Source organism: Anguilla rostrata, chromosome 2 (genome assembly GCF_018555375.3).
Source record: "Anguilla rostrata isolate EN2019 chromosome 2, ASM1855537v3, whole genome shotgun sequence".
In the NCBI taxonomy this organism is placed as follows: domain Eukaryota; kingdom Metazoa; phylum Chordata; class Actinopteri; order Anguilliformes; family Anguillidae; genus Anguilla; species Anguilla rostrata.
In genome coordinates, this window is record NC_057934.1 from 72,947,593 (window position 1) to 72,972,564 (window position 24,972).

The following is a 24,972-nucleotide window of genomic DNA, read 5'->3' on the forward strand; positions in this document are numbered from 1 at the left end:
TGAGCGGAGTTCATTTACAAGCTGCGATGGAACACTATCTTTCCCAAAATGTGAGCCGTCTGGAAATTTAACACCGTGTGAAGTGGACGTTAAAGGTCTTCTTTTTCAACCTCATTTTCGTAATTTTCATTAATTCTACCGGTTCTGATAGTATTATGCAACTGCTTAAGTGTCAAGTTTTGGCTTTTTAGATTTTTTTTTTCCCTCTATGCCAGTAGCTTCACCACGGTGTCTATGGGGCCTTATCAGGATAGGCTACAAGGTCAATAATAGCCGCGTTTCCACCAAAAGTACCCGAAACTTTTAGCCCCTACTTTTCAAGGAACTAAAGGTTCCTTCAGCCCATTGTTGTCTGCGTTTCCACCGCGGTCTACAGTCCCGCGAAGATTAGGCAAATTAGACCACTGACGTATGAAAAAGCGACGTTGTCGTCGGTCCATCTGTCCTATGATTTCTTCTGTAACCCCATACTACCACCGAAGTAGCCTACATTATTTTCTAATAACCGGGACGGCCCAGAGGGGTTTATTCCACTTGTATACAACGGGTTACCAACAATGACTATATATGGTTACTTTTGTATTTATTGATTTTTATTGATTTAATCACCTGAAATTGAAATATTCTACCAGTAGCATAGCCTAACAAGTAGGCTATCTCAAAATAAGAGAAATTAATCTCATAGCCTACACCAAAAAACTGTTAACCCCGTTAATTGCAAACAATTTGAAAATCACTTTATTATTATTATTATTATTATTAATAATTACATTTATATAGCACTTTTCCATAAGCTCAAAGTGCTTTACAGTGACGGGGAACTCACCTCACCCACCACCAATGTGTAGCACCCACCTGGGTGATGCACAGCAGCCAATTTGCACCAGAACGCTCACCACACATTAAATGGACTGCATTTATATAGTGCTTTTATCCAAAGTGCTTTACAATTGATGCCTCGCATTCACCAGAGCAATTAGGGGTTAGGTGTCTTTCTCAGGGACACTTCCACATGCCCAGGGTGGGGGATCAAACCAGCAACCCTCAGACTGCCAGACAACCGCTCTTACCTCCTGAGCTATGTTGCCCCTCATAGCACATTAGCGAAGGTGGAGAGGGAGAGAACATTTATTTAGCCAATTACGTCTGGGGATGATTTTTAGTGGCAAGTTCTTGCGAGAGCCAGATCTGGGATTTGGCCAGGACACCGGGGAACCCCCTACTCTTAGCGATAAGTGTCATGGGATCTTTAATGACCACAGAGAGTCAGGACCTTGGTTTAACGCCTCATCCGAAAAACGGCATCTCCTACAGCACAGTGTCCCCGTCACTGCACTGGGGCATTGGGGTTTATTTGTACCAGAGGGAAGATTGCCCCCTGCTGGCCCACCCAACACCACTTCCAGCAGCAACTCAGTATTCCCTGGTGGTCTCGCATCCAAGTACTAACCAAGCCCACACCTGCTTAGCTTCAGCCATTTGGCAGGAGCAGAGTGCATGGAGGTATGGCTGCTGGCTTAATGAATAATTTATGTTAGGGATATGACACAGTCGATGTAGGCCTTTACAAAATAGAATATTTTGCCATAGGCTGCATATTTTTAAGTGATGTATATGTGGCTGCATATGCTTATATGCCAGTCAGAATATGGTCTAATAACAATTCTCCGACTCAGCCAAATTTACTATGCTGCACCGCAAGTCCACGCTGACATGAAAACTTCATGAGTTGAGACTTGAGCGGAGGCTACGATCAAATCTCAGGTCACGTCCAAATTGATAAATGCCGAGCTTTGCGTGGAAATGACTGTACGCCCAGTTTTCTGTCGTACGTTCATTTCATGAATGAGGGCCAATGTGTATTGCCTTTAATATGGATTACCTTTATAAGATAATGTTGAGAATGCAAACCCTGAACATGATGCATTAACTAATTATTCATAAGACTGTTATGAGGATATTGTCTATCCTTAACACTTTGATGGCCAACTATATTTATTTGTATCAGAATACACAGATGAAGAGCAAAATTAATTTTTGTGCACACACAATAGTGTAGCTCACGGTCAATTCTGCAATCATTTTTAATTTCAACAAATAAGTTTCCACATTCACATTCATTTTCACTTCCCAATAATCAGGTACAGATAAACTGGACTTGCTTGAAGGTACATTAGCCGTGTTTCCACTGTAGGAACTTTACCCCGGAACTAGGAACCTATTGAGGAACTCAGTGCGTTTCGACCGCAGGAACTAGAGTCTAAATTAAGTTCCGGGGACTTTATTTTACCCCCAAAAAAGTCCCTGCTCGGGGGGTAATACTTTCCAAAAGTACCGGAACCTTTGGGGTGGGGCGCAAGCGCTGAAAATTTCTGATTGGTCGCCTACTTGCAGTGTTTTATTTCAACTGCCATTTTTAAAAATCTGCAGCCGCAAATAGATTTATTCTCATAACTTGAAATCAAACTTGTATGTTATGCGGCGCAGTAGCCTACTTTTGGTTATAGCCTGCCAACGTCTTGGTCTTCTGTTCTTTTCTTGCTTTAGTATTCGTTTTATAAAATGTTAAGCATTAGTGCTGGGACAGCATATTACGTACCAAAACATTCAAATGGTTTAATTTGGTTGCTGAATATTTTCTTCCGGGTTTTCTTTGTTAGCCCGTTGTAATTGACTCAAAACGTTTGATACAGTTATGTGAGGCATGCGGTAGTTCTGCGTAATTTACATTGGTGATACAGTAAAAGCAAACTGGAAATCACCTTCCGCACTTTGTGTCAGGGTAAAATAACAGATTAATTCTAGTAATCGTCCCTTTTGCTTTTTCAGACTGCAGTAATTTTACTCTGCCATTCTTCAATTCCACAAAAAGACCAGGAAGACTATGGACTAATTTATGGTGCATGGTTTGCATCTGGAGGGCACACTTCGCTGCTCGGCTAGCAGTAACTTTGAAGGAAAGCAAACGGTGGCTGTACCACTGCTAATTTAAATTTTCACGCAAGTTCGAGTTTTCGTTCTATTCTTGTCATTTTGCGATTAGCCTATATGGAATTGACGATGAGAAAGTAATCGATTCAACAGCAAATTGTTTACAACGTGTGCATGTTTTCTGCTATTGTTGCCAGTTGAATGTGAATGCATTCTGTCGCCTCGGATGTCAAGACATGAAAGTGAATGTTCGCATAAAAACATAATGAATGTGTTTGAGCGGATATATTTGGATGGCAGGTGAAAAATAGTTTACTGTGCTGGTGAGTGGATGGTTCAAAACACTGTGGAGAGTCGGTCAGAACTCTGGCTTTGCTTATTGGTGGGGTTCCAATGACCAGGCCGTAGTTGCAATGAAGGGTTTTATTGGCAATGATCAAGGTGCAATAGCTTTGTATCTGGGGGTGTTTATGTGTGTGTGGTCTCTACAAATATAAACAAAATATAAAATACAGAATTAGTTGGACATAATAAACCCTTTCCAATATACATGTTGCCAATAACATCTACCTAAACATAACATGTATATACACTGTTAATCTACAACCTACAGTCTGTAAAATAACCTATAAAATACACTCCCCAGAACCCTCTCTGCCTAGGAAGCGATATTCGAATACGGTACACGAGACTAAAGTATGCACCTCCGCGTGCAAGGCACATGGGCGCTAAATGCGCATGCGCAAGTGACCGAAAGTAGGTCAACTCCCCAGATTAACGTACTTTACTTAATTGCACTAGCGATAAACTAACTAATAATACCAATTTCGCTTCCATTATGCATCCATAAACATAAACACCTCACAAAAAGGGCGATCCATTTACTAAATAAAATCCTAAGCATTATTAATAATCTTTACGCCATCTAGCATTTGTCAATGCACACGGTAAACAGGCTCAAACCGATTACAACGGCGCAATGCTTAGTTACAGAACAGTAAATGCAACGGTCGGGAAACCCGGAAGGCAACTTACGGTTTCATGAACGCACAAAACACCTTAACTAGCCTTATTACAGAAAACAGAACAGAGAACGTTAAGCTAAAAGTTCTTGTGAACTTGCGTTCGGCTATGCTGTACCGGAGCTCCCGTTTTTTCCTCTAATTTTCTTCTCGCGTGATTCAGGAGGCACTCCCGCTTCCGGTCAGTGATTGGTTAATCAGTCCCCACCTCATAAAGGAACAGGACAGCCTTTTTAACAGCAGGTATGCCATCCCTCCAAGTTACGCCTTGGCGGGGGCATGCCCCATACCTATACGGCACGGAGAGTTTGGCACTTTTCAGGGTTCCCCACAGAGATAACCACAACAGCCACAGACACTCAGCCCTTAAAAACATTAAATTCTGTACATTCTGACCCCATTTCAACAGACAGATTTCATAAACAACTTCACATGTCCACACAATAAAGCCCCAAACTAAGGGGGTTTTGCGTTTTCTCCTTCTTCTTCGTCTCTTTCTTCTTCTTCTCATTCTTATTTTTCCTGCCGCCTATCCCACTAACAACATGTCTCCCCATTGGACATTTTACCGACACCAGCCAAATCTTCACCTACACGACCCAATCAAGAACTCGCATACACACGCGAAATACCCATACCCTTTTACTCTGAAACATTTCTAATTCAAGCAGCTAGTCCGCCTGTGGTCTAGTGGGCAAGGTTACAGTCTTGGGAACATGGGGTCGTAGGTTCAAGCCCCACTAGGAACACGTTTCTTTAACCTGCTTCTATCCTCGCTAATAATTGTCTACTACTTCTCAATTATTGCTTTTGCACCATATCTACCCACCGTTCACCGAAGGTATACACTGCATTATGATGTACCGTCTGCACGTTCAGTTATTAACTGGCTACAATATTGCAAAGCCATATGGATTCAACCGGAGCTCTTCTGTGCTTACTGGCCTGTGTTCTTCTTTAAAACCACGGACAGGTTTGCTAATGATATTTCACACATTGCATAGCTATGTCATGGTGCTGCACTAACAAAGTCACAGACTGGTAAACCTCCGGTTGAAGGATTGAATCCCGCCTCGCCCTCAGGCAGATAATTTACTCTTTTACACTAACGTTTTCTTACGCTTTTATATTTTCTTTACCAAAACTCACTCACGGCCACCCATATGCATTTCATGACGGCAAATGTATTCCTTTTATTAAAACGTTACACCAGTTAACCACTGTGCCATTTCTACCAACTACATTTCTTCACTTGGCTACCGTACAAAACCTTATCAGCAAATGCCACGTTTCTACATTCATGTTACCTTGCCCTGTTCTCTATCTAGCCACATACAGACAATTACTACGTATGTACGTTCAGCAACTCCCCATTAAAACATTACATTTAAAATCATGCCTCACTCATAATTATAACTACTAGTACTGAACATGAGAAAAGCACATCAGTACAATAGATTTCACATACTTACTTAACCCTTCACTTTAATGACTAATGCTATATACAGACTGTTATATATACCGTTCGATAAGGAAACTAAGCTCGCTCATGGTCACTTCATTTACTTCGCACTATAGTCTGTGATCATGTCAACCTTCACCTACATGCCCATTCTGCTAAAAACATATTGTTTCAACTACGCAATTTCATCATTTCATCATAATTTCTCCCACACTGTTGTTATTTTCTCGTATGCAAAGCCTCCACTATCAAGTTTTCCGGTTCTAGCTTAGCAAAACAGCGAAGAGGATTCCTACCTGCAGATAAGCCTATCAAAATGCCTTATAAACCTTACAAACACTAAAAGTGCATCTCCACGAAATAACAAACAACGGAGCAGGACAGCAGGGTACACAAGTTGCGACCTAGGGAGCTCTAATTCTACGGGCTTGCTGATTATTTTCTCAATCAAGGCTCGTTGGATGGCTGTCAAATCCGTGAGTACATACACTGGCCATATTTCACCTGCGTTTCTGATTCGTTTACACTTACGTCACCGCACGCTTTGTCACAGCCACTGTTTTTACATATATAGCACACCGAGACTGCTAAACAGTACACGCTCATCAGACTGTACAAAATCACACAAGGATAGCCATAATCCACAACCGTTTCTTACAGGGTCACTTAACATTTCTCACTCTCATAATAAAACGCTTTGCAAAAAGAAATGATATCTCATCAAAAACACGTTTTCAACATACAAAAATGCCAAGTTACTCACACATACAAGACCAGTCCAGGCCTGCCATTAAAAGTATTGATATCAAAATGACATTTACAGGGCCAAGTGACTTGAAAGAATAGAGGAAATATTGGGTAGCATTGCTTTGGAATACATCTTATTTAATTTCGGTGAGACAAGATAGCCTATATTGTTTGTAGTACCGTAACTTGGCGTCATTTTGATATCAATACTTTTAATGGCAGGCCTGGACTGGTCTTGTATGTGTGAGTAACTTGGCATTTCTGTACGTTGAAAACGTGTTTTTGATGAGATAAAACAGTTAGGATCTGACTATTGGCCTGTTATATCCTATTTGCTGCACAACAACGGTCCAAGTTCAACTACCAACGACAGTTTTGCTTGACAAAGGTAAAATATGCCCAAATGGCTGCGGAAGAATATTTCAATTTCAAGTGATTAAATCGATAAAAATCAATAAATACAAAAGTAACCATATATAGTCATTGTTGGTAACCCGTTGTATACAAGTGGAATAAACCCCTCCGGGCCGTCCCGGTTATTAGAAAATAATGTAGGCTACTTCGGTGGTAGTATGGGGTTACAGAAGAAATCATAGGACAGATGGACCGACGACAACGTCGCTTTTTCATACGTCAGTGGGCTAATTTGCCTAATCTTCGCGGGACTGTAGACCGCGGTGGAAACGCAGACAACAATGGGCTGAAGGAACCTTTAGTTCCTTGAAAAGTAGGGGCTAAAAGTTTCGGGTACTTTTGGTGGAAACGCGGCTATTATTGACCTTGTAGCCTATCCTGATAAGGCCCCATAGACACCGTGGTGAAGCTACTGGCATAGAGGGAAAAAAAAATCTAAAAAGCCAAAACTTGACATTTAAGCAGTTGCATAATACTATCAGAACCGGTAGAATTAATGAAAATTACGAAAATGAGGTTGAAAAATAAGACCTTTAACGTTCACTTCACACGGTGTTAAATTTCCAGACGGCTGACATTTTGGGAAAGATAGTGTTCCATCGCAGCTTGTAAATGGACTCCGCTCACATTTTTTACATCATAAAACCGGAATACAGAACAGCGAAAGGTAGCTTTTATTGTTCAAAGTAACGAGGTTACCGGTTACGCGTTGGTCTTCGGGGGAGAGACCGGTGCGGTTTAAAATCGCAGTCGTCAAATTAGCAAAACTTGAAGAAAAAGTATGTTAGTGAATTCCCTCCCTGCGCATAGAACCTTTCATTTCGCAGCATACGGCTCAAGTAATGGTCACTGCCCTTGCAAGGTCAACATGACGGTTCTTAATAAAAGATTACGCTTGACATTAACGAGGAATGGCTGCTTTTAACAGAAAATATGGGCGGCTCTTAAAAGAGCCTTTGGGTAGATGCAAAACGGATTTCCAAACGAGACAGATTTACCCACCGAAGCCGTACAGAGTGCGACCCTGACGCTTCAGAGCGTAAACCACATCCATAGCGGTGACGGTCTTCCTCTTGGCGTGCTCAGTGTAGGTGACGGCATCACGAATGACGTTCTCCAGAAACACCTTAAGCACTCCTCGGGTCTCTTCGTAGATGAGACCTGAGATACGCTTGACTCCACCACGGCGAGCCAAACGACGAATCGCTGGCTTAGTAATACCTTGGATGTTGTCACGGAGAACTTTGCGATGACGCTTGGCGCCTCCTTTCCCGAGACCTTTCCCGCCTTTTCCTCGACCACTCATTTTCTTCAAAAAAACAGGACACAAATTCTTCGTGAGAAATTCTGAACTCCAGCTGCATAATAGCACGCATATATCTGCACAAAGACGACCTGATTGAAGTCTCGTAGCAACGAAAAGGCGGCTGTAGTTAAAGCCCGCCTCCAGCAGTCCAAGACTTCCGAGTATTAGAGCACAGGGGCTTCCAGCGGACCGAACTAGTCGTTTAAATAAAAAAAAAAGACCAAGAGACCATATCGTCTGCTTCAAAGATTATCAAAGCTATAGTTGATACAAATTAATATCACACAGCTAGGACTGAACACTAGCATCGCATAGTAGTTATTCTAGTAATCTTGGTGGACCAAGATTAGGTCATTCTTCATTTGGAGTGGTTAAGTGAATATAGGTGTGGGACAGGCCGCCCCGCCAAGGCGTATCTGTAAGTGTTATGAATTTATTATTAAACCGTATTTTAAAATACAATTAAGCTCCAAATTGTGTAAATCTGTCCAAATGAAATGTTCCAAAACAGATTAAAATACATTTTATAGAAACTAGTTATTTAAAAAAGATTTCCCCAACTGATATATTTTATATTTTTTAACATTTTATTTTCACGCGGATAACATGTTACAATCAACACTGAATGCAAAGTTCGTCAACTTTTTAGATCCATTATTATTTAGGTTACTACCACTTCCCACTTATCACCCAAATGCACCGAATACTGACTTAGACGCATTTATGGCAGCGCAGTAAGTATTTCAGCCCACAAAAATACCAAACTGGGTGAAAGTGAGACATTTTTTTAAATTATGTTTAATTATTAGTTTTAATTATGTCAGTTACAAGAATGTTGTAGTTGATTGCTTAAACTAACTTCATGGATATTCCTTTCACTCAAAAGGGAAATGGTTGATGGAGTTTGACTGTATCTATCAAGTTTATTCCTGGTATATTTATTTCTGATGAGGAACTGTAGATTTGCTTTTAATGCTGTTAGTTGGTAGCAAAGTGAATGCAGGCAACAGAATGATTGCAACAAAAAGACACTTTTGGAGACACAGCCACGCGGTTCACTCACTGAGGGGAGAGAATACCAAGCCTTATTCACACCAGTTACTCCACGAGCTGCACTGCAGCATTAAATACTCGAAGGAATCAGCGATCGAAAAACATACATTAGATAAGCACACGCAGAAACTATATGGAGAGTTGCTCTGACAAGAATTGAAGTGGCTCTTAAAAGAGCCTTTGTGGTTTGGATTGCGTGCTGGCAAACGGTTTTAAGCGCGCTCTCTCCGGATGCGGCGGTCCAGTTGGATATCCTTGGGCATGATGGTCACTCTTTTCCCGTGAATTACGCAGATTGGTGTCCTCGAATAGACCGACCAGATAAACCTCGCTTGCCTCCTGCAGAGCCATGACTGCTGAGCTTTGGAAGCGAAGATCGGTCTTGAAATCCTGAGCGATCTCCCTCACAAGGCGCTGGAAGGGCAGTTTACGGATCAGCAGCTCAGTAGACTTCTGATAACGGCGGATTTCTCGCAGAGCTACAGTACCAGGCCTGTAGCGGTGAGGCTTCTTCACGCCGCCTGTTGCAGGCGCGCTCTTACGCGCCGCCTTCGTGGCGAGCTGTTTTCTGGGGGCTTTCCCTCCAGTAGACTTACGTGCGGTCTGCTTCGTTCTGGCCATCGCGTCTTACTTGAGACTTGGTTTTCGGAATATGCCGCTATGCGGCCGACACACATTTAAAGCATACCAGCGAGCAGCTGATTGGATAGGTTTTTACGGATCCTCATTGGCCGTCATTCACCGAGGCTATTGGATCGTTTCTTCCGTTTCCTCTGCCGTCAAAAATTTAAACTTTTCTCTTACCGCCATGATTTACTCCAACGTCGCATACAGCAATATTGCTAATGTGAGTAAAACATCAGAAAGATTTTATTAATAAATAATTCTCCCAGGGCATATGTATTACATTACGTAGCACATTTCACAATGTGACGTGCGACATTAATATGGTTAGATAATGGAATAAGATTTATTCTATACAAAGCTTTGATTTCAAGTCCAACTAAAGCCTTCTGAAAGCGGTTTGTTCTGTATTCATCACCAAACGGTTAGTTCTAGTGGCCATGCGACAGATTAGGAGACCGATTCACCTCAGTGGTTAATTTGATCAGTTAAACGCTTCGTATATGGGACTTTTATTCTTCGTGGTTGTGGCTTCTAACAGTGCCTCCATCAAAGTAATCCCTCAAAATACGAAATGCGAAAATTCAATCACCAGCTTGTGGAACGTTCTGGTAACCCCAATCGTTTGGGGTTCTTTAAAGAGCTTTATTGATTATATAAAACATTTCACAATACTTCAACAAAGGACGTACATACTAAAACAAATTACATTTAAAAAAAAACTCTTCTAGAAATCACAAAAGCTGAACATCGATTTCAGCCCATTCCAACTCAGTAGGTCCAGAGTTGGTTTCCTTTACAAGGCCGTTACAATTTGATAACAGTAACCCTTTTAATGAAGACATTTCCCATTATCATTTTACATCTGGTTTCCGCAATTTAATTACAGTGATGCTAATACACAACCAGTTTCCCTTTTTGTCATTAGAATGTTCGTCAAATCTTGCAGAAAAGTTCTGGTCACACGTGCGTTTTGGGCAACCAGCACACAATGGTCCCCAGAACCCGAAGACTACTTTAAAATTACATACGAATGACGCAGCGGCACTGTACGGCACAAACCTATTCAAGGATCATACAGATGCAAGTTAAAACGGATGCTTTGCGCTCTTCACACAAATGTAGGTGGCTCTTAAAAGAGCCTTTGGGTGAATGGTCCTCATTAAAGCGCTGCAAAAATTACTTCGCCTTGACCGCTTTCTCAGTTTTCTTGGGGAGCAGAACAGCTTGGATGTTGGGCAATACTCCGCCCTGGGCGATAGTGACGCCTCCAAGCAGTTTGTTCAGCTCTTCGTCGTTACGCACTGCCAGCTGCAGATGTCTGGGAATGATGCGAGTTTTCTTGTTGTCGCGGGCCGCGTTACCAGCCAGCTCCAGAATTTCAGCAGTCAGATACTCGAGCACAGCAGCCAGATAAACTGGAGCACCGGCACCAACACGCTCGGCATAGTTTCCTTTACGCAGCAATCGGTGAACGCGACCTACAGGAAACTGCAGTCCTGCCCTCGATGAACGAGTCTTAGCCTTCGCTCTTGCCTTACCACCGGTTTTACCCCGCCCACTCATTTTCAATCTTGTTCTAAGAGAAGAAAGAATAACACGAACTAGCGGAGCGTCTCTCTTATAGCAACACTCTATTCACCCATTGGCTGCAGCGTTGGTGGGATTTTGTCCAATCAAATAGGAGGACAATTTTTACATGGCGCTCACAGCACGGTACTGAATTGAGTCTGAGCGGTACTTTGTAAAAAAGCACTTAATTGAAATTTCAGGCCTTATAAAATTTAAATACACGAATTCAAGAAACAATCAAGCATATCAAAATAAAAGACGAACACAGAAGTCTCGCGTAACTTCTATATATACACCAATGCCCAAAGCACATTATATGAGCCGAATGCATTTTCCTCCCTTTATGCAGAAATCATCTGGATTAATGGAATTGAGTCTGGTTAATACTTATTGTATAACAATTTTACAGCCTAAATGTATATGATGGGTCCAAAAAATGTTTAAGAATTTCACGTGAATTCTTCAGTTCACTTTCACATTAAAACAGTTTTTACTTTGACTCTATTTTTCTTTCTTTTCTGTCGGTTTTATTCTCCTCCACAGTGATAGGGATTCCGCTCAATATCAAGTAACTTAAACCGGTAGATTGATATTCGTTCATCTATAACAATCACCTATGAACCATAGAGTTTAGAGGGAGCAGAAGCCAGCCAGCTTGTTTGAACACAGAATACCAGTATAGTCTACATGTGCGCCTGATTGTAGTGGTGCCTGCATGCCTCCAGATACATACACACACAGAGACGGCTGACAACCTTTCCCTTTGCGTTCGATTATATATATACATATATACATCCGCAACTATGCACATGGAAGAGCTTGTCACCAGGCATACAAGAACGAAATAATGAAACTTGCACTTTCAAGAAACTGTGGATGGCTCTTAAAAGAGCCTTTGGCGCTTGGTGATGTTACGATACAGTATAGGCGTTCACTTCTTCTTGGGAGCCGCTTTCTTGGCTTTGGTGGTCTTAGGTTTGGCAACTTTTGGCTTGGCCGCCTTTGCTTTCTTAGGGCTCTTGGTCGCCTTCTTAGCTGCTGCTGCCGGCTTCTTGGTTTTCTTCGGACTCTTGGCTGGCTTCTTAGCCACTGTTGTCGGCTTCTTGGGCTTCTTTGGGCTCTTCTTCGCCTTAGCTGCAGCGGGCTTCTTCTTCGGCGACTTCTTGGCAGCAGGCTTCTTCGCCGCTACCTTTTTGACCGCAGCAGGCTTCTTAGCTTTAGGAGCTGCTTTCTTAGCGGGCTTCTTTACACTCTCCTGTTTTTTGTTGAGCTTAAATGAGCCAGAGGCGCCGACTCCCTTAGTCTGAAGCAAAGTCCCCTTGGTCACCAGGCTTCTAACAGCTAGCTTTACGCGTGAGTTGTTTTTCTCCACATCGTAGCCATTGGCGACCAGACCTTTCTTCAATGCGGCCAGGGACACTCCGCTCCTCTCTTTGGAGGCAGAAATAACTTTCACGATCAGTTGTCCAACGCTGGGCCCCGCATTTTTGGGCTTGCTTGCTGCTTTCTTCTTAGGAGCCTTTGCCGGAGCGGCAGCGGCTGGAGCAGGAGCAACTTCGGCCATTTCTCTTTCGTCAGACGCTCTCCTTACACACTCGCTGTCTGTAATGAAGTTCCGTTTTGCCTGCGCATGTCACAGGGGGCTGGACTTAAATGTTACATGAGGACCGTATAGACTCAACCTACCCAGCGCAGCGTCTCTGCTCCGGGAAACTCGGCCCGCTTGTGTTTTCTCTTTGCCAATATTCATCTAATAAAACAATATGCAAGTATTTTACAAGCGAACAGCGCCGGTAAACTTCAACAAAAGCCCTTCTGCCAACAAATTAACTTCTGTGCCCTGAACAGTATTGCCGCATTTTCTCCAGCCTGTCCAAAACATTGACATCGGTCATGGACGAGTACCTGTTAAAGGTGCTTCTCCCACACGATTCGCCTTTTAAAACTATCAAACATGTCACACACTTTAAATTTGTTCGTTAATTATTCACAAAAGACCCGTGTGGAAACAAGAAAGACAAAAAGACTCATGAAATACCCAAGCGAGGCTTTAAAGTACGACTTGTAATTGCGGCAGTAAAGCACAACGCAAATCTTTGCTGAGATTTCATCGCCGTTACACATCAACGTTAGGTAACATTATTTAGCATTTTATATCGAGACCAAGGTATTTTCTCTGTCGTCATTAATATACTCTTTTATAAATAAGTCCGCATTTTCAGGTAAATGTCTCCTTCTTCTGGGCATGCCCATGTAGTAACTAAACATACGCTCTTCGGACGCTTGATATTTCTTCGGGTGATCATATTTTCAGTCTTGTGGAGAATCTGCCCCCGCATCCATAAAATTAGAAGAAATTGAACGCCTTTGGGGAAAAAATATTTTAAATGATTTAAATGGTGAAAACAGAAGCAATATAATCAAAAAGATTATTGTTTGGAGAGTAAAACATGACAACAATCAGTCCTTGCCGAAATCATGAACTTAAATCAAAGGCTAAAGTTTGAGTTGGAACTGTTGGATGTCTTTCCAACCAATTATTTCAGGTTATTGAAAGCACTTGTTATAGTTCCATCATTTTGATTTTGTGCTGTAAGAGCTTAGAACACAATGCAGGGTTATTTTATATTTGCATTGGCTTGGATTCAGTCGACATTTGTTCAACTTTGACTGGCAATGAAAAGCAAGAATTGTTCTCTTTTTTAATTTTTTTTTAAAGATAATACAGTACAATATATTTAAATACATTCTACATGTAGATGTCATGTCAGATCATATTACATTTGCGCATCGTTAGGTTACATTGCATTTTCTTTCCAAATTACATCCAATGTCGAAGTTTTAAGTGTCCACAGTTTAAATAGTCTTGTTTTCCTAACGGGCATCCTTTTCCTTTATAGCTCTGATATTATTTGTTTAAAGGCCAACACACTTGAAATAAAAATATTGTCAATACAAATAGTTTTCCCATTTTCATTTTTACAATGCATATCAACATCCAATAAAAAATTTTGTGTTTATGTGTGTTTTCTGTGGTACAACCATTCATATTAATACTTAAACCAATTGTTGTCATTTATTCCCAAATTTATTTTTATATTTTGCATTCCAGTAATAAATGATTTATTGTTTCTTGCTCTGTACACTCGGAAAAAAAGGAACAGTCAGTGGTTTTAACAAAACAGCTTAATTTTACCATGTCTCACAGGAGGCCTATTTAATGTAACTAACCATGACATACCTCTAAGTTCATCTGAAATGTATTTGGAATTTAAATGCCATACCACATTTTCACACTCAAGTACAGAGAGATCACCATATTCACAAAGCCCTTTCTTTCAGTCATTCTTTTAGTTCTTGTATTTGTCTATAAAATCACACCAATAAGTCATGGCATGGTGAGTTCAGCTATCGCTTCAGTTAACTCACCAGACTGATTCGTGAAGGAATGCTGTCATACTTGTCACTTTAAAATTTAAAAACAAATGTTGATTTAATACAGCCGTTTCTTTTTGCAGTCTTCACGCCGGTGAGTAAGTTTCAATCACCACTTTCAGCATTTAATTCATTCACTGTTTTCAGCTGTAGGTCTCAGTTTACAAATCCTAAATATAACCCTTTCTGCTCTGATGAAGGCTGTAATGCCAAAACACGTCAGTATCCTTTTAATGTGTGCCTAAAAATAAATAGTAAAAAGTAAGGAATCTGTATTTTTTAATTATTTTTGGATGTGCTACCTCACTCATGTTCATGAGTTGTTTGATCACCTAAATATAACTCGTTTGCCACAGAACATTACAAAAAAAAAAAATACAGTACTTGTCATCTGGAGGTTCTCAGTAAAATTCTATGACTATAGAATTATTATATTCTATTATAATTACAAAGGTTTTATAGTGTCATTAGGAGAGCAAATCATCTAATTCTACAATGACAGTCGCGCGGCCTTACTGGTTTTTAACGGTACTTCTCTCTAGGGTTTTCGACACAATTGTTCTTGGTTATGGTTATACACTTTGTTGTACGTCGCTCTGGATAAGAGCGTCTGCCAAATGCCTGTAATATGTTTTTGGTCACATGCATGTAAGCATGTCCTTAAGACTAAAGGATTGATGAAACAGCCATTGAGGCACATGCATGCAAGTCCGCTGGCTATACCTCATAACACAAGACCTAGCTCCACATTAAATTACAGTTCAAAAGGTTTTTCTTTGCCTCCCGTGATTGTGTGGGTGGCTCTTAAAAGAGCCTTTGGTTCAATATTTGTGGCACGTCGGTTTACTTTGAGCTGGTATACTTTGTGACGGCCTTGGTGCCCTCAGATACTGCGTGTTTGGCCAGCTCTCCTGGCAACAGAAGGCGCACAGCGGTCTGAATCTCCCTTGAAGTGATGGTAGAACGCTTGTTGTAATGAGCCAAACGGGAAGACTCGCCAGCAATGCGCTCGAAAATATCATTAACAAAGGAGTTCATGATGCCCATGGCCTTTGATGAAATGCCAGTATCAGGATGCACTTGCTTCAAGACCTTGTACACGTAGATAGCGTAGCTCTCCTTCCTGGACTTTCTGCGCTTCTTTCCTCCCTTTCCAGCGGTCTTGGTGACGGCTTTCTTAGAGCCCTTTTTGGGCGCGGTTTTTGCTGGATCAGGCATTCTCGTAAACTCAGGAAAACAAGTAATCCTAACGCCCCCGTGCTTCTTCTATATAAACGGTCCGTATGTAAATTTTTAGCCTCTTTTTAAATAGATGACGCTAGACCGATTCTCATTGGAGATCGCTAGTACGCCGACTTTGGTTGGCTGATTATTCAAACTCTATTGGCTGAATTTCGCGGTCCTCAAAGGCATCGCGCAATTTTTTCTAAACAAAGGTTTTTTTAACGTCTCCCGCATTTTTCTCCTAATCGCACAGAGAGCAGGAATTCCTTGAGTAAACCCGTGGCAATCGAGTACATTATAAGTCAATTTTAACACACATCATTTTGAATGAAATGAAAAATCGTTTAACACGTTTGCAATTTGGCAGTGCCGCCGAAACAATACCCATATGCCTATACAAAATGGAGGATTGTCTAAACGTTGACGGTAGCCTACCTTTTAGAATAGCCTACAACTTGAAGACCAGTTCTTGCCATTTCATTTCATCCACTCTGCCTTGCTGGTCACTTGATTCAATAAATATTCCATGTGCAATTGATTTCAAATTGATATCAAAGATACATTCGATTTGTTGCATTCTGTTCCATTCCTGTTTTGTCCTGTTACGTTCTTATAAAAGATGGTCAGTGGTTTCCTCCATTGAACAGTCAGCCATTAGACTTAGTTCTCTTCACGTAACAACTCCGCCTAACCACAGCTCTCACTGGGAGTGTACCGAGTACTGAGCTCAGCCAGGGCAAGGCTTTGGTTTACCATTAGGAAGCGGCTTGAAAGGTTCTTTATAAATGCATAAACTCGTAATTTAAATTTCTATATAGTTATGCCACCATATATTTTACTTGCTATCTGACAGTTTTATGTCTTTCAATTAAGTCTGAATGAACTAGTTTGCAATAGGTGAAGTACTACGCTCTCTTGCTTTTTTAGTTTCCAGTTTGCAATGTCTCCAACTATCTATCCAACTTCCTTTGCAAGACCACTGGCTAGCATTTTACACAGGGCTGTTTTCATTTAAATTCCTATTTCTACTGGGCCTAAACCTCAAGTAATCAAGTAGAAGACTGTGAGCTGCTGAAATGTTGGAGGTGTGGTGAGCTGTGGCATAAAGAGGGAAAAGACAGTAGAAGTGTGGAAAACTGCAGTCTCTGTGGAGAAGCCGGGCGCTCGTATTTCCCTCGAACCCCGAGCTCCTACAGCAACCGAGTTTGAGCCGGTGTGAGGAACCGCAGGTAGGACAAACTCCGCCAGTTGATCCTGAAACTCACCTGGCCCAGAACACAACAGCAGCATGTCGCAAGCAGCTCAGGGAACGTCGACTGATAAGGTCAGTGAATCAGGAAGTTCGACTAATGGACCAGGAAGATGACGTAGATGATGCTGTCTGTCAGCCCAGCAAGTCTGTGCGTGTTGCGCCTGGGTCTGGGTGTGGAATGTGACTCCTTTTGTGTGTCCACTCTCACTGTCCTCAGACGTATCCACAAGACCTATCACATACATTTTGGCAGTCTGAGTGTCTTCAGAGTTTTTCTTTATATACTTTGCTTTTACAATATTCAAGTTTAATCTATAAAAGTGCAACAATGACTGTAAATGTGTAAAATGACTCCCTGTAATCTCTGTAAGTGATCATTTCATAACTTAAATGTTAACATGTTTAACTCTATTTCTTTTGTCACTGTGTTTGAAAAAAGAAAATAAATACATTACATAAATATTGGGCGGCACGGTGGTGCAGTGGGTAGCACTGTCGCTTCACTGAAAGAAGCCTGTGAGTTCAAATCTCGGCTTGGGGCCTTTCTGTGTGGAGTTTGCATGTTCTCCCCGTGTCCGCGTGGGCTTCCTCCGGGTACTCCGGTTTCCTCCCACAGTCCAAAGACATGCATGTAGGCCAGCTGGAGACCCAACGAAATTGCTCATAGGTAGGAGTGTGTGAGTGAATGGTGTGTGTGCCCTGCAATAGATTGGCAGCCTGTCCAGGGTGTATTCCTGCCTCTCGTCCAGAACCCCCTGCGACCCTGCTCAGGATAAGCAGGTATACATAATGGATGGATGGATAGATGCATATTCCAGTTCTCTCACTCTTATTCTCTCTAGGAAAGTAAACAGGCATTTGTTTCCTCAGAGTCTGTCAGAAGGCTCAGTCCAGCCTCGTAGTCTGTATTTAAGGCCCTGCGTGAGGCACAGCATGGAAGCTGGGACTGAGGCTGCTGGAGGCAGGCTTTAGGAGTTCACTATCAGCAAGAGAATTTCAGAAAGCCCTGACCCTCTCAGCTGGTTGTGGATGAGATTTTTGTTGCATTGTCTATTAATTTCAGCCTTGTCCTTTTGCATTTCAGTAATATTGTAAAATGGGAAAAATAAAAGGACACATGCGCGCGCACACACACAGACGCATAGGCATGCACACAAAGACACACAAAAACAGACACACGGTCACACACAATGCATAGTTTGCTGCTGTTATTGTATTACAGAAAGGTAAAATTATTATTTTAAAATTACACATTTAAATTAAAAATGTTTACAATGATAAAAACAATGTACAGCCTGAGTGAAATTTATTAGTTGCACAATTAGTGTCACAAGTTACTCTGTACAACGAGAATTAGAACTACATTTACAAACAGGGTAGTAAAGGAGAAATCAATGACAAAGCAAAGGACATTATTTATACAGAAGTTTATACAGAAGTTTACAGGCACAAAGGCCTTGGTATGAGCACACACAATGAAAAAATATTTCATACACAATTCAGACATTGAAAAATAAAGATAGAAAAAAAGAACTTCAACTGATATCTCAGATATAAAATACTGCCTAAAATCTAAATCTAAATCTAAAGCTTTTGTAAAAAACACATAACAGCCTCTACATTGGCAGTAAAAGAACTGAAAAGGCCAGTCCCGTCAAATTAATTCTCAGAAAACAAGTTTGCAATACACAATACAGATTATTCTTTCTACAGTATATCACAGTTTTCACATAATTTCTTTCATACAAATTCCATAATTACATCACAAATGAACAAACTTCAAACTACAAAGGAAAATATTTTTTCTATGAAAAGAATAAAACGGTCAGTTTGCCTCAGTCAAGACGTTGTTCATCCAACTGCCTGTCAACCAAAATTCAACCAGCAAGGAAAAGCACAGTGCACAGCACAGCACAGCAGGACACCAGAACGGGAAACAGTGATGCCGTTTTCGGACATCCATTGTCCTGGTAATTACATTGGTGCACACAGTCACACACACAGAAACCGTAGAAGAACCATTGTCCTTATGACTATGCTTTTTCTGCTGTCACTTTAAACCAGATGGGTAAAATTGTAGATTCTTTTATGCAAAAGTATTTTTGGTGAACATTTAACAAATTGGACTTCATACAAAACTGACAAATCTTCCACTAATGCATGTAATGATATGTAAAAATATCAGGTGTTCTTTTAAACTGGATGAATACTGAAAACACTTCATACACAAAATAGCCACAATCACAAAGTATGTTTTCATCAAATAATTCATAATGAGAATTTGTCAGTCTTTCCACTTGTATTTACTTTTGGAACGTTCTTAAAATAAATTATTTTATCAAAAACTAAATACATACAAAAAAACTTTTCACCTGAATGAATTCTGTGATGATATTTAAATATGATATTGTGCAAAAGCACTTCCCACACTGTGTACCCTTGTTTGGCTTTTCACCTGTATTAATTCTCTGCTGGATATTTAATTGTAATATCAAGGAAAAGAAACTCCCACACTAAGAACATTTGAAGGGCTTTTCACCTGTGTGAATCCTCAGGTGTCTATTTAATTGTGCTACTCTGGAAAAGCACTTCCCACACTGGCTACATTTGTGGGGTTTTTCACCTGTATGAGTTCTCACGTGCACATCTAAATCACCTTTTCTATAAAAACATTTCTCACACTGTGCACATTTGTGTGGTTTTTCACCTGTATGGATTCTCTGGTGGCCACTTAAACTAGATGTTTTGGAAAAACACTTCCCACACTGTGTACACTTGTATGGCTTTTCACCTGTATGAATTCTCTGGTGGGTTTTTAAATCATGTATTCTACGAAAACACTTACCACACAGAGTACATTTGTTGGGCTTTTCAACTGCATGAATTTTCTGGTGGCTACTTAATTGTGATAACATGGGAAAGCACTTCCCACACACAGCACACTTGTAGGGCCTTTCACCTGTATGAATTTTTCTCTGGTGGACATTCAAAACATGTCGTGTGTAAAAGCACGCCCCACAATCATGACACATGTAAGGTTTTTCGCCTGTATGAGTTAGTAGGTGTGATTCCAAATGAGATCTTGTTGAATATTTTCTACCACACTTCGTGCACTGGTATGGTTTTTCACCTGTATGAATTGTCAGGTGTATACCCAAATCATATTTTCTATGAAAAGACTTCTCACACTGTGCACACTTGTATGGTTTTTTGCCTGAATGAATTTTCAGGTGCACATTTAAAGCAGATTTTGTAATAAAACACTTCTCACACCATGTACAGTTGTATGGTCTTTCACCGGTATGGCTTCTAAAGTGTATACCTAAATAATGTTTTGAATTAAAAGACTTCCCACACTGCTTACATTTGTACGGATCTTCACCTGTGTGAATTTTGAAGTGTGCATCTAAGAAATATTTTGAATTAAAAGACTTCTCACACTGTGTACACTTGTACGGCTCTTCGCCTGTATGAATTTTGAAGTGTGCATCTAAAAAATGTTTTAATCTAAAAGACTTCTCACACTGTGTACACTTGTACGGCTCTTCACCAGTATGAATTCTCTGGTGGTACTTTAAATAATATTTTGAATTAAAAGACTTCTCACAGTGTTTACACTTGTATGGCTTTTCAACAGTATGAATCTCCCCTTTATTTCTATGAATTGTCTTGTTCTGAATTAAATTCAAAAGGCTTAGGTTTTTACTTGAATGAATTATCGTAGGTTCCCTTATCACACGCACTTTCTCACAGTGTACTTGTTCTTTCTTACCATTTGCTCTTTTCTGGAAAGTTTTGGTTGGACTGTTTTCATTATTTATGCCACAGTGATGATTTATGTCCCCACAATCAGTCGGCTGATCATGAATTTCTTCATTTTTACAGTTTTGGTTTGGCTCTCCTGCACATTGCCCTGATTCAGTCTGGTCTTTGTGACCAACAGCAGCTCCATTCATCACAGTATTCATGAGATCATTCACTGAGCATTCACTGGATTCATACTTAATTTGATCTGATTTAATATTAACATATTGAATGTGCAAGTCACTGTTGTGTTCTGCCTTAAGGTATCCTCCACTATCAGCCTCTGTTTTGATTTGGTCAGGATGCAGATGGGCTACATATCCCAGCTCGGTACTGTCGAGGCTCTCTGTCTTAATAAGATCCCCAATGTAGGCGGTGCCCAGATCAGTTTCTGTTTTAATCAGTGATGTGTGTGTGTGGTGTACATCACTGACCCCACTGTGTGCGGTAACACACTCCAGTGTGTTGAGTCCAGGTGCAGCACACTCTGTCTCTGACTCTGCCATGTGGACAGACTCCAGTCCACTGAGTTTTTCTTCTTTCTGTTTGATCCTGTGCTGCTCAGTGAGCTCTGGTAGTGTTGTCTCAGTGTCCTGTCTCAGACAGACTCCTGCCTGCATCATACTGCTGCTCAAAGGTGTGCATAAGTGCAGCTCCTGGAGGGAAACAGGAGAAGGGATTTAGCCTTAATCAAACAGGACCTACTGCAGCAGCTGACACATTCTTTACACTCTGCAGTCCTGCAGATGCCTGACTGACCACATGGGGCACTATTGCATTATTAGGTGGGGGAAAACCTTCCTCCCACCCAGGATGATACAAAAGTACTACCCCCCGAGCAGGAACTTTTTTGGGGGTAAAATAAAGCCCCCGGAACTAAATTTAGACCCTAGTTTCTGCGGTCGAAACGCACTGAGTTCCTCAAAAGGTTCCTAGTTCCGGGGTAAAGTTCCTGCGGTGGAAACGCGGCTAATGTAAAGACTTCGCTTGGTTGAAAACAACCCTTGAGATTCGCGTTTGTCGCGTTCGTGCAGGCGGACTTTAAATTTCACAAGTTTTCTGGTAAACAAAACCAATACAACTGCGAAAAGCATAAAGCTTATGAAAAAAAAACTTACCCCTGTTCTTTGATGACTCTATTATCTGAACTCAGTCGTTCGTTTGACGTCATGTAAATCCCAGCAGCCTATGATCCCACGTGCGGGTTAACGCGGTGTGAACAAAGAACCACAAGGCATAACGAATTTATGGTCGTTGTCCTTTCTTCTTTCTTTCTTTCTCTCTCCCTTTTCCTTTTCCCCCTCCCCCTCCCCCTTCTTCTTCTGGCGGTTGATAACCAACTTAAATACATTTACCGCCAACCACTGGTCTGGAGTGTGGATTGGGAAGAATCTACGTAAAATATCCAAAAAAAAAAAAAAATGAATGAAATCTATTTCTGCCCATCAAACCTGTTGAATTTAAATATTCTAACAGAAATGTTAGAATTACATTTCTGTACACATTAAATTCTGCCCCCACTTCAAGCAGATTGGCTCTTAGTCTGATATTTAATACCGCTACATACTACATGGGTTACGGATTTTTGTTCCCCACAATAAGAGCATCTTCCGTCGACGTGTTTATTCAGGAAAATGTTTAGTACTGTTTAGCCTTAATTGGGAGATTACATTGTCCACCTTCCCATTTGCCAAATATGTGATCATAATCTGTTGTCTTCAAAGTGTTCATGACATTTCTCCCATCTCCACTTGCAAAAGCTCCTTTGTGAGGGAGTTGTCCTATGCTTTTGCCAATAAAACTTCTTATCTGTAAATATTTGAAAAAATGCTCATTAGGGATATCATGGGATATAGAAATGCCAATTTCAGCAAAACATGAAATAATTAGGATATTATGCCAATGTAGTTGATGATGATGCTGATGAAAATGATTATGATGCTAAATATGGTGAGGACTAGGCTAGCAAGGAATGATAACACTCCAGTAGACGTTCATAAAACAGGCTAATCATGTGTGAAGTACTGCAGCTAAAGACATTTAATGCTCTGCTTGTTCTTACTATAGCCTATTTAAGCATGTTGGTCAGAAAGGCAGTTGCCTAACATTACTTTTTTTTGTCCTAATGTACATTTTGCTGAACTGACAACTGATTAAAAACACAGTCTTATGATTTAATTAAATAAAATAACACACAGATTAATTGAAACATAATTTAGATATTAAATAAATGCTGTAAACATAAGCCAACAAAAGCAAATTGCTCAGAAATGGACACATCTCCCAGTAACCTAAGAGAATCCGGGGACTTCTAGTTCCTCTGGCAAATTAATAAGCTATTTACTGTATTTAAGTTATATGTGAAACTTGAAAAATTACATGTTTAGACTAATTGAAGATGTATCAAACAATTAAAACAATTCACACTCCATACGAGCCAAATTTATATCAGTTACGTAAAACAGGAATTAAACAACATTTACAAACAGGGGCAGTAAAGGAGACCATAATGAAGGACATTTATACAGAAATCTAGAGGACATAAAAGCCTTGAGCCTTCACTGTGTGAAGTAAGGCTGCTACTAATGATTATTTTGTAATGAATTAATCTATTGATCATGTCATTGCACAATTGATGAATCTAAATGATTCATTTTTATTTTAATGCCAATTTAAACAGAAAACATCTGTAACTCCCAGACTTAAACTACCTGAAATAAACATCTCAAAAAGCATTAGATATTCCTCGACAATCTGAAGACAGAAAAATCTTAAACTCCCTGATTTTGCCCACCATGAATTACCACAATATTTGTGTTCTTGCTTTTAATCAGCACAAGAACAGAGGTGCAATGTTAATGGTTGTGACCAATTATGCTAAAACAACACTACATTCCTCCATCACTTAAAAAAAAAAAAAAAAAAAAAAGATTAGTACAGTTAATACCAAAAAGTATTCAAAAGTATTCCTTGCACAATTAGTGTTATGAGTTATGTGCAACACTACATTTGCAAACAGGGTAGTAAAGGAGAAAACAGACATTTACAAGGCATCAAGGCCTTGCATGAGCACATACAGTGTAAAATTATTTCACACACAATTCATATACAACATATAAAAATAGAGCTACCTCAGATAACAAAATGTCTGAAGTCTAATGATCAGCTTTAGCGGATCATTACATGGCAGTTGAAGAACCGAAAAGGCCAGTAATGTTGAGTTCATTATCAGAATACAATTTAGCAAAACACTTTACTTACTTACTTTCTACATTGCCTCCAACCAGTTCTCACATTGTTTCTTCCAAACAAATTACACAGGTGTCAATTACAGTGGCAGTAAAAAGTTTGTGAACCCTGTAGAATTACCTGGATTTCTGCATTAATTACTCATTACATATGATCTGATCCTCACTGAAGTCACAATAATAGACAAACACATTCTGTTTAAACTAATAACACAAAATCAATTATACTTTTCATGTCTTTATTGAACACAGTCTAATAAGCATTCACAGGTCTGGCTAGAAAAAGTATGTGAACCCTTGTACCTAGTAACTGGTAGGACCTCTTTAGCAGCAATAACCTCCACCAAATGTTTCCTATAGCTGCCGATTAGACTTGCACAATGGTTGGAGGAATTCTAGACCATTCCTCCTCACAGAACGGCTTCTCTTCATTGATATTTCTTGGATTCCTTGCAATGAACAGCCCTCTTCAGGTCATGTCACAACATCTGAATTGGATTAAGGTCTCGACTCCGAATTGGCCATTCCAAAATATTAATTTTATTGTTTAAACCATTCTGTTGTTGATTTTCTCATGTGTTTAGGTTCACTGTCTTGTGGCATCACCCAACTTCTATTAAGCTTCAGGTGACGGACTGCTACCCTGACATTCTCCTGTAAATTTTCTTGACATAATTTTGAATTCTTCGTTCCCTCAGTGACTGCAAGCTGTTCAGGCCCTGAGGCAGCAAAGCAGCTCCAAACCATGATGCTCCCTCCACCAGGCTTCACAGCTGGGATGAGGTTCTGGTGTTGGTGAGCAGTGCTTGTTCCCTCCAAACGTAGGGTTGGGCATTTCTGCTAAAATGTTAAACTTTTGTTTCAACTGTCCATAGAAC

At 40.5% G+C, this 24,972-nt stretch overlaps 7 protein-coding genes and 1 pseudogene across 9 annotated transcripts in view; 1 reads left to right on the forward strand and 7 right to left on the reverse strand.

The window, feature by feature from the left end:
* The window catches only part of LOC135249433 (zinc finger protein 501-like), a 50,328-nt gene extending 28,175 nt beyond the window's left edge, over positions 1 to 22,153 (reverse strand). Inside the window, exon 1 of the mRNA XM_064325079.1 lies at positions 21,965 to 22,153. The gene's annotated coding sequence lies outside the window, so the exon portion shown is untranslated. The remainder of the gene's footprint in view (positions 1 to 21,964) is intronic.
* LOC135249380 (zinc finger protein 260-like) overlaps positions 1 to 24,972 on the forward strand; it is a 115,519-nt gene that overhangs the window by 61,340 nt on the left and 29,207 nt on the right. The gene's annotated exons all lie outside the window — the stretch shown is intronic.
* On the reverse strand, positions 7,513 to 7,923 carry LOC135249453 (histone H4). Its single transcript, XM_064325107.1, has one exon. It carries the CDS (start codon positions 7,880 to 7,882, stop codon positions 7,571 to 7,573), a length of 312 nt encoding a protein of 103 aa, XP_064181177.1. The 5' UTR covers positions 7,883 to 7,923; the 3' UTR covers positions 7,513 to 7,570.
* LOC135249443 (histone H3-like) lies at positions 8,466 to 9,596 on the reverse strand (annotated as a pseudogene).
* Positions 10,166 to 11,506, reverse strand: LOC135249445 (histone H2A). Its single transcript, XM_064325096.1, has one exon. The coding sequence runs from the start codon at positions 11,123 to 11,125 to the stop codon at positions 10,739 to 10,741; it is 387 nt and encodes a 128-aa protein (XP_064181166.1). The 5' UTR covers positions 11,126 to 11,506; the 3' UTR covers positions 10,166 to 10,738.
* Positions 12,005 to 12,741, reverse strand: LOC135249456 (histone H1-like). The gene has a single exon (XM_064325111.1). The coding sequence runs from the start codon at positions 12,693 to 12,695 to the stop codon at positions 12,063 to 12,065; it is 633 nt and encodes a 210-aa protein (XP_064181181.1). The 5' UTR covers positions 12,696 to 12,741; the 3' UTR covers positions 12,005 to 12,062.
* Positions 15,356 to 15,817, reverse strand: LOC135249449 (histone H2B-like). Its single transcript, XM_064325103.1, has one exon. It carries the CDS (start codon positions 15,782 to 15,784, stop codon positions 15,410 to 15,412), a length of 375 nt encoding a protein of 124 aa, XP_064181173.1. The 5' UTR covers positions 15,785 to 15,817; the 3' UTR covers positions 15,356 to 15,409.
* Positions 18,236 to 21,502, reverse strand: LOC135249402 (zinc finger protein ZFP2-like). Its single transcript, XM_064325019.1, has one exon. It carries the CDS (start codon positions 21,467 to 21,469, stop codon positions 19,556 to 19,558), a length of 1,914 nt encoding a protein of 637 aa, XP_064181089.1. The 5' UTR covers positions 21,470 to 21,502; the 3' UTR covers positions 18,236 to 19,555.

Bases quoted from the DNA above. Each gene is read 5' to 3' on its own strand.
- LOC135249453 (XM_064325107.1), bottom strand. From the start codon at position 7,882: ATGAGTGGTCGAGGAAAAGGCGGGAAAGGTCTCGGGAAAGGAGGCGCC.
- LOC135249445 (XM_064325096.1), bottom strand. From the start codon at position 11,125: ATGAGTGGGCGGGGTAAAACCGGTGGTAAGGCAAGAGCGAAGGCTAAG.
- LOC135249456 (XM_064325111.1), bottom strand. From the start codon at position 12,695: ATGGCCGAAGTTGCTCCTGCTCCAGCCGCTGCCGCTCCGGCAAAGGCT.
- LOC135249449 (XM_064325103.1), bottom strand. From the start codon at position 15,784: ATGCCTGATCCAGCAAAAACCGCGCCCAAAAAGGGCTCTAAGAAAGCC.
- LOC135249402 (XM_064325019.1), bottom strand. From the start codon at position 21,469: ATGATGCAGGCAGGAGTCTGTCTGAGACAGGACACTGAGACAACACTA.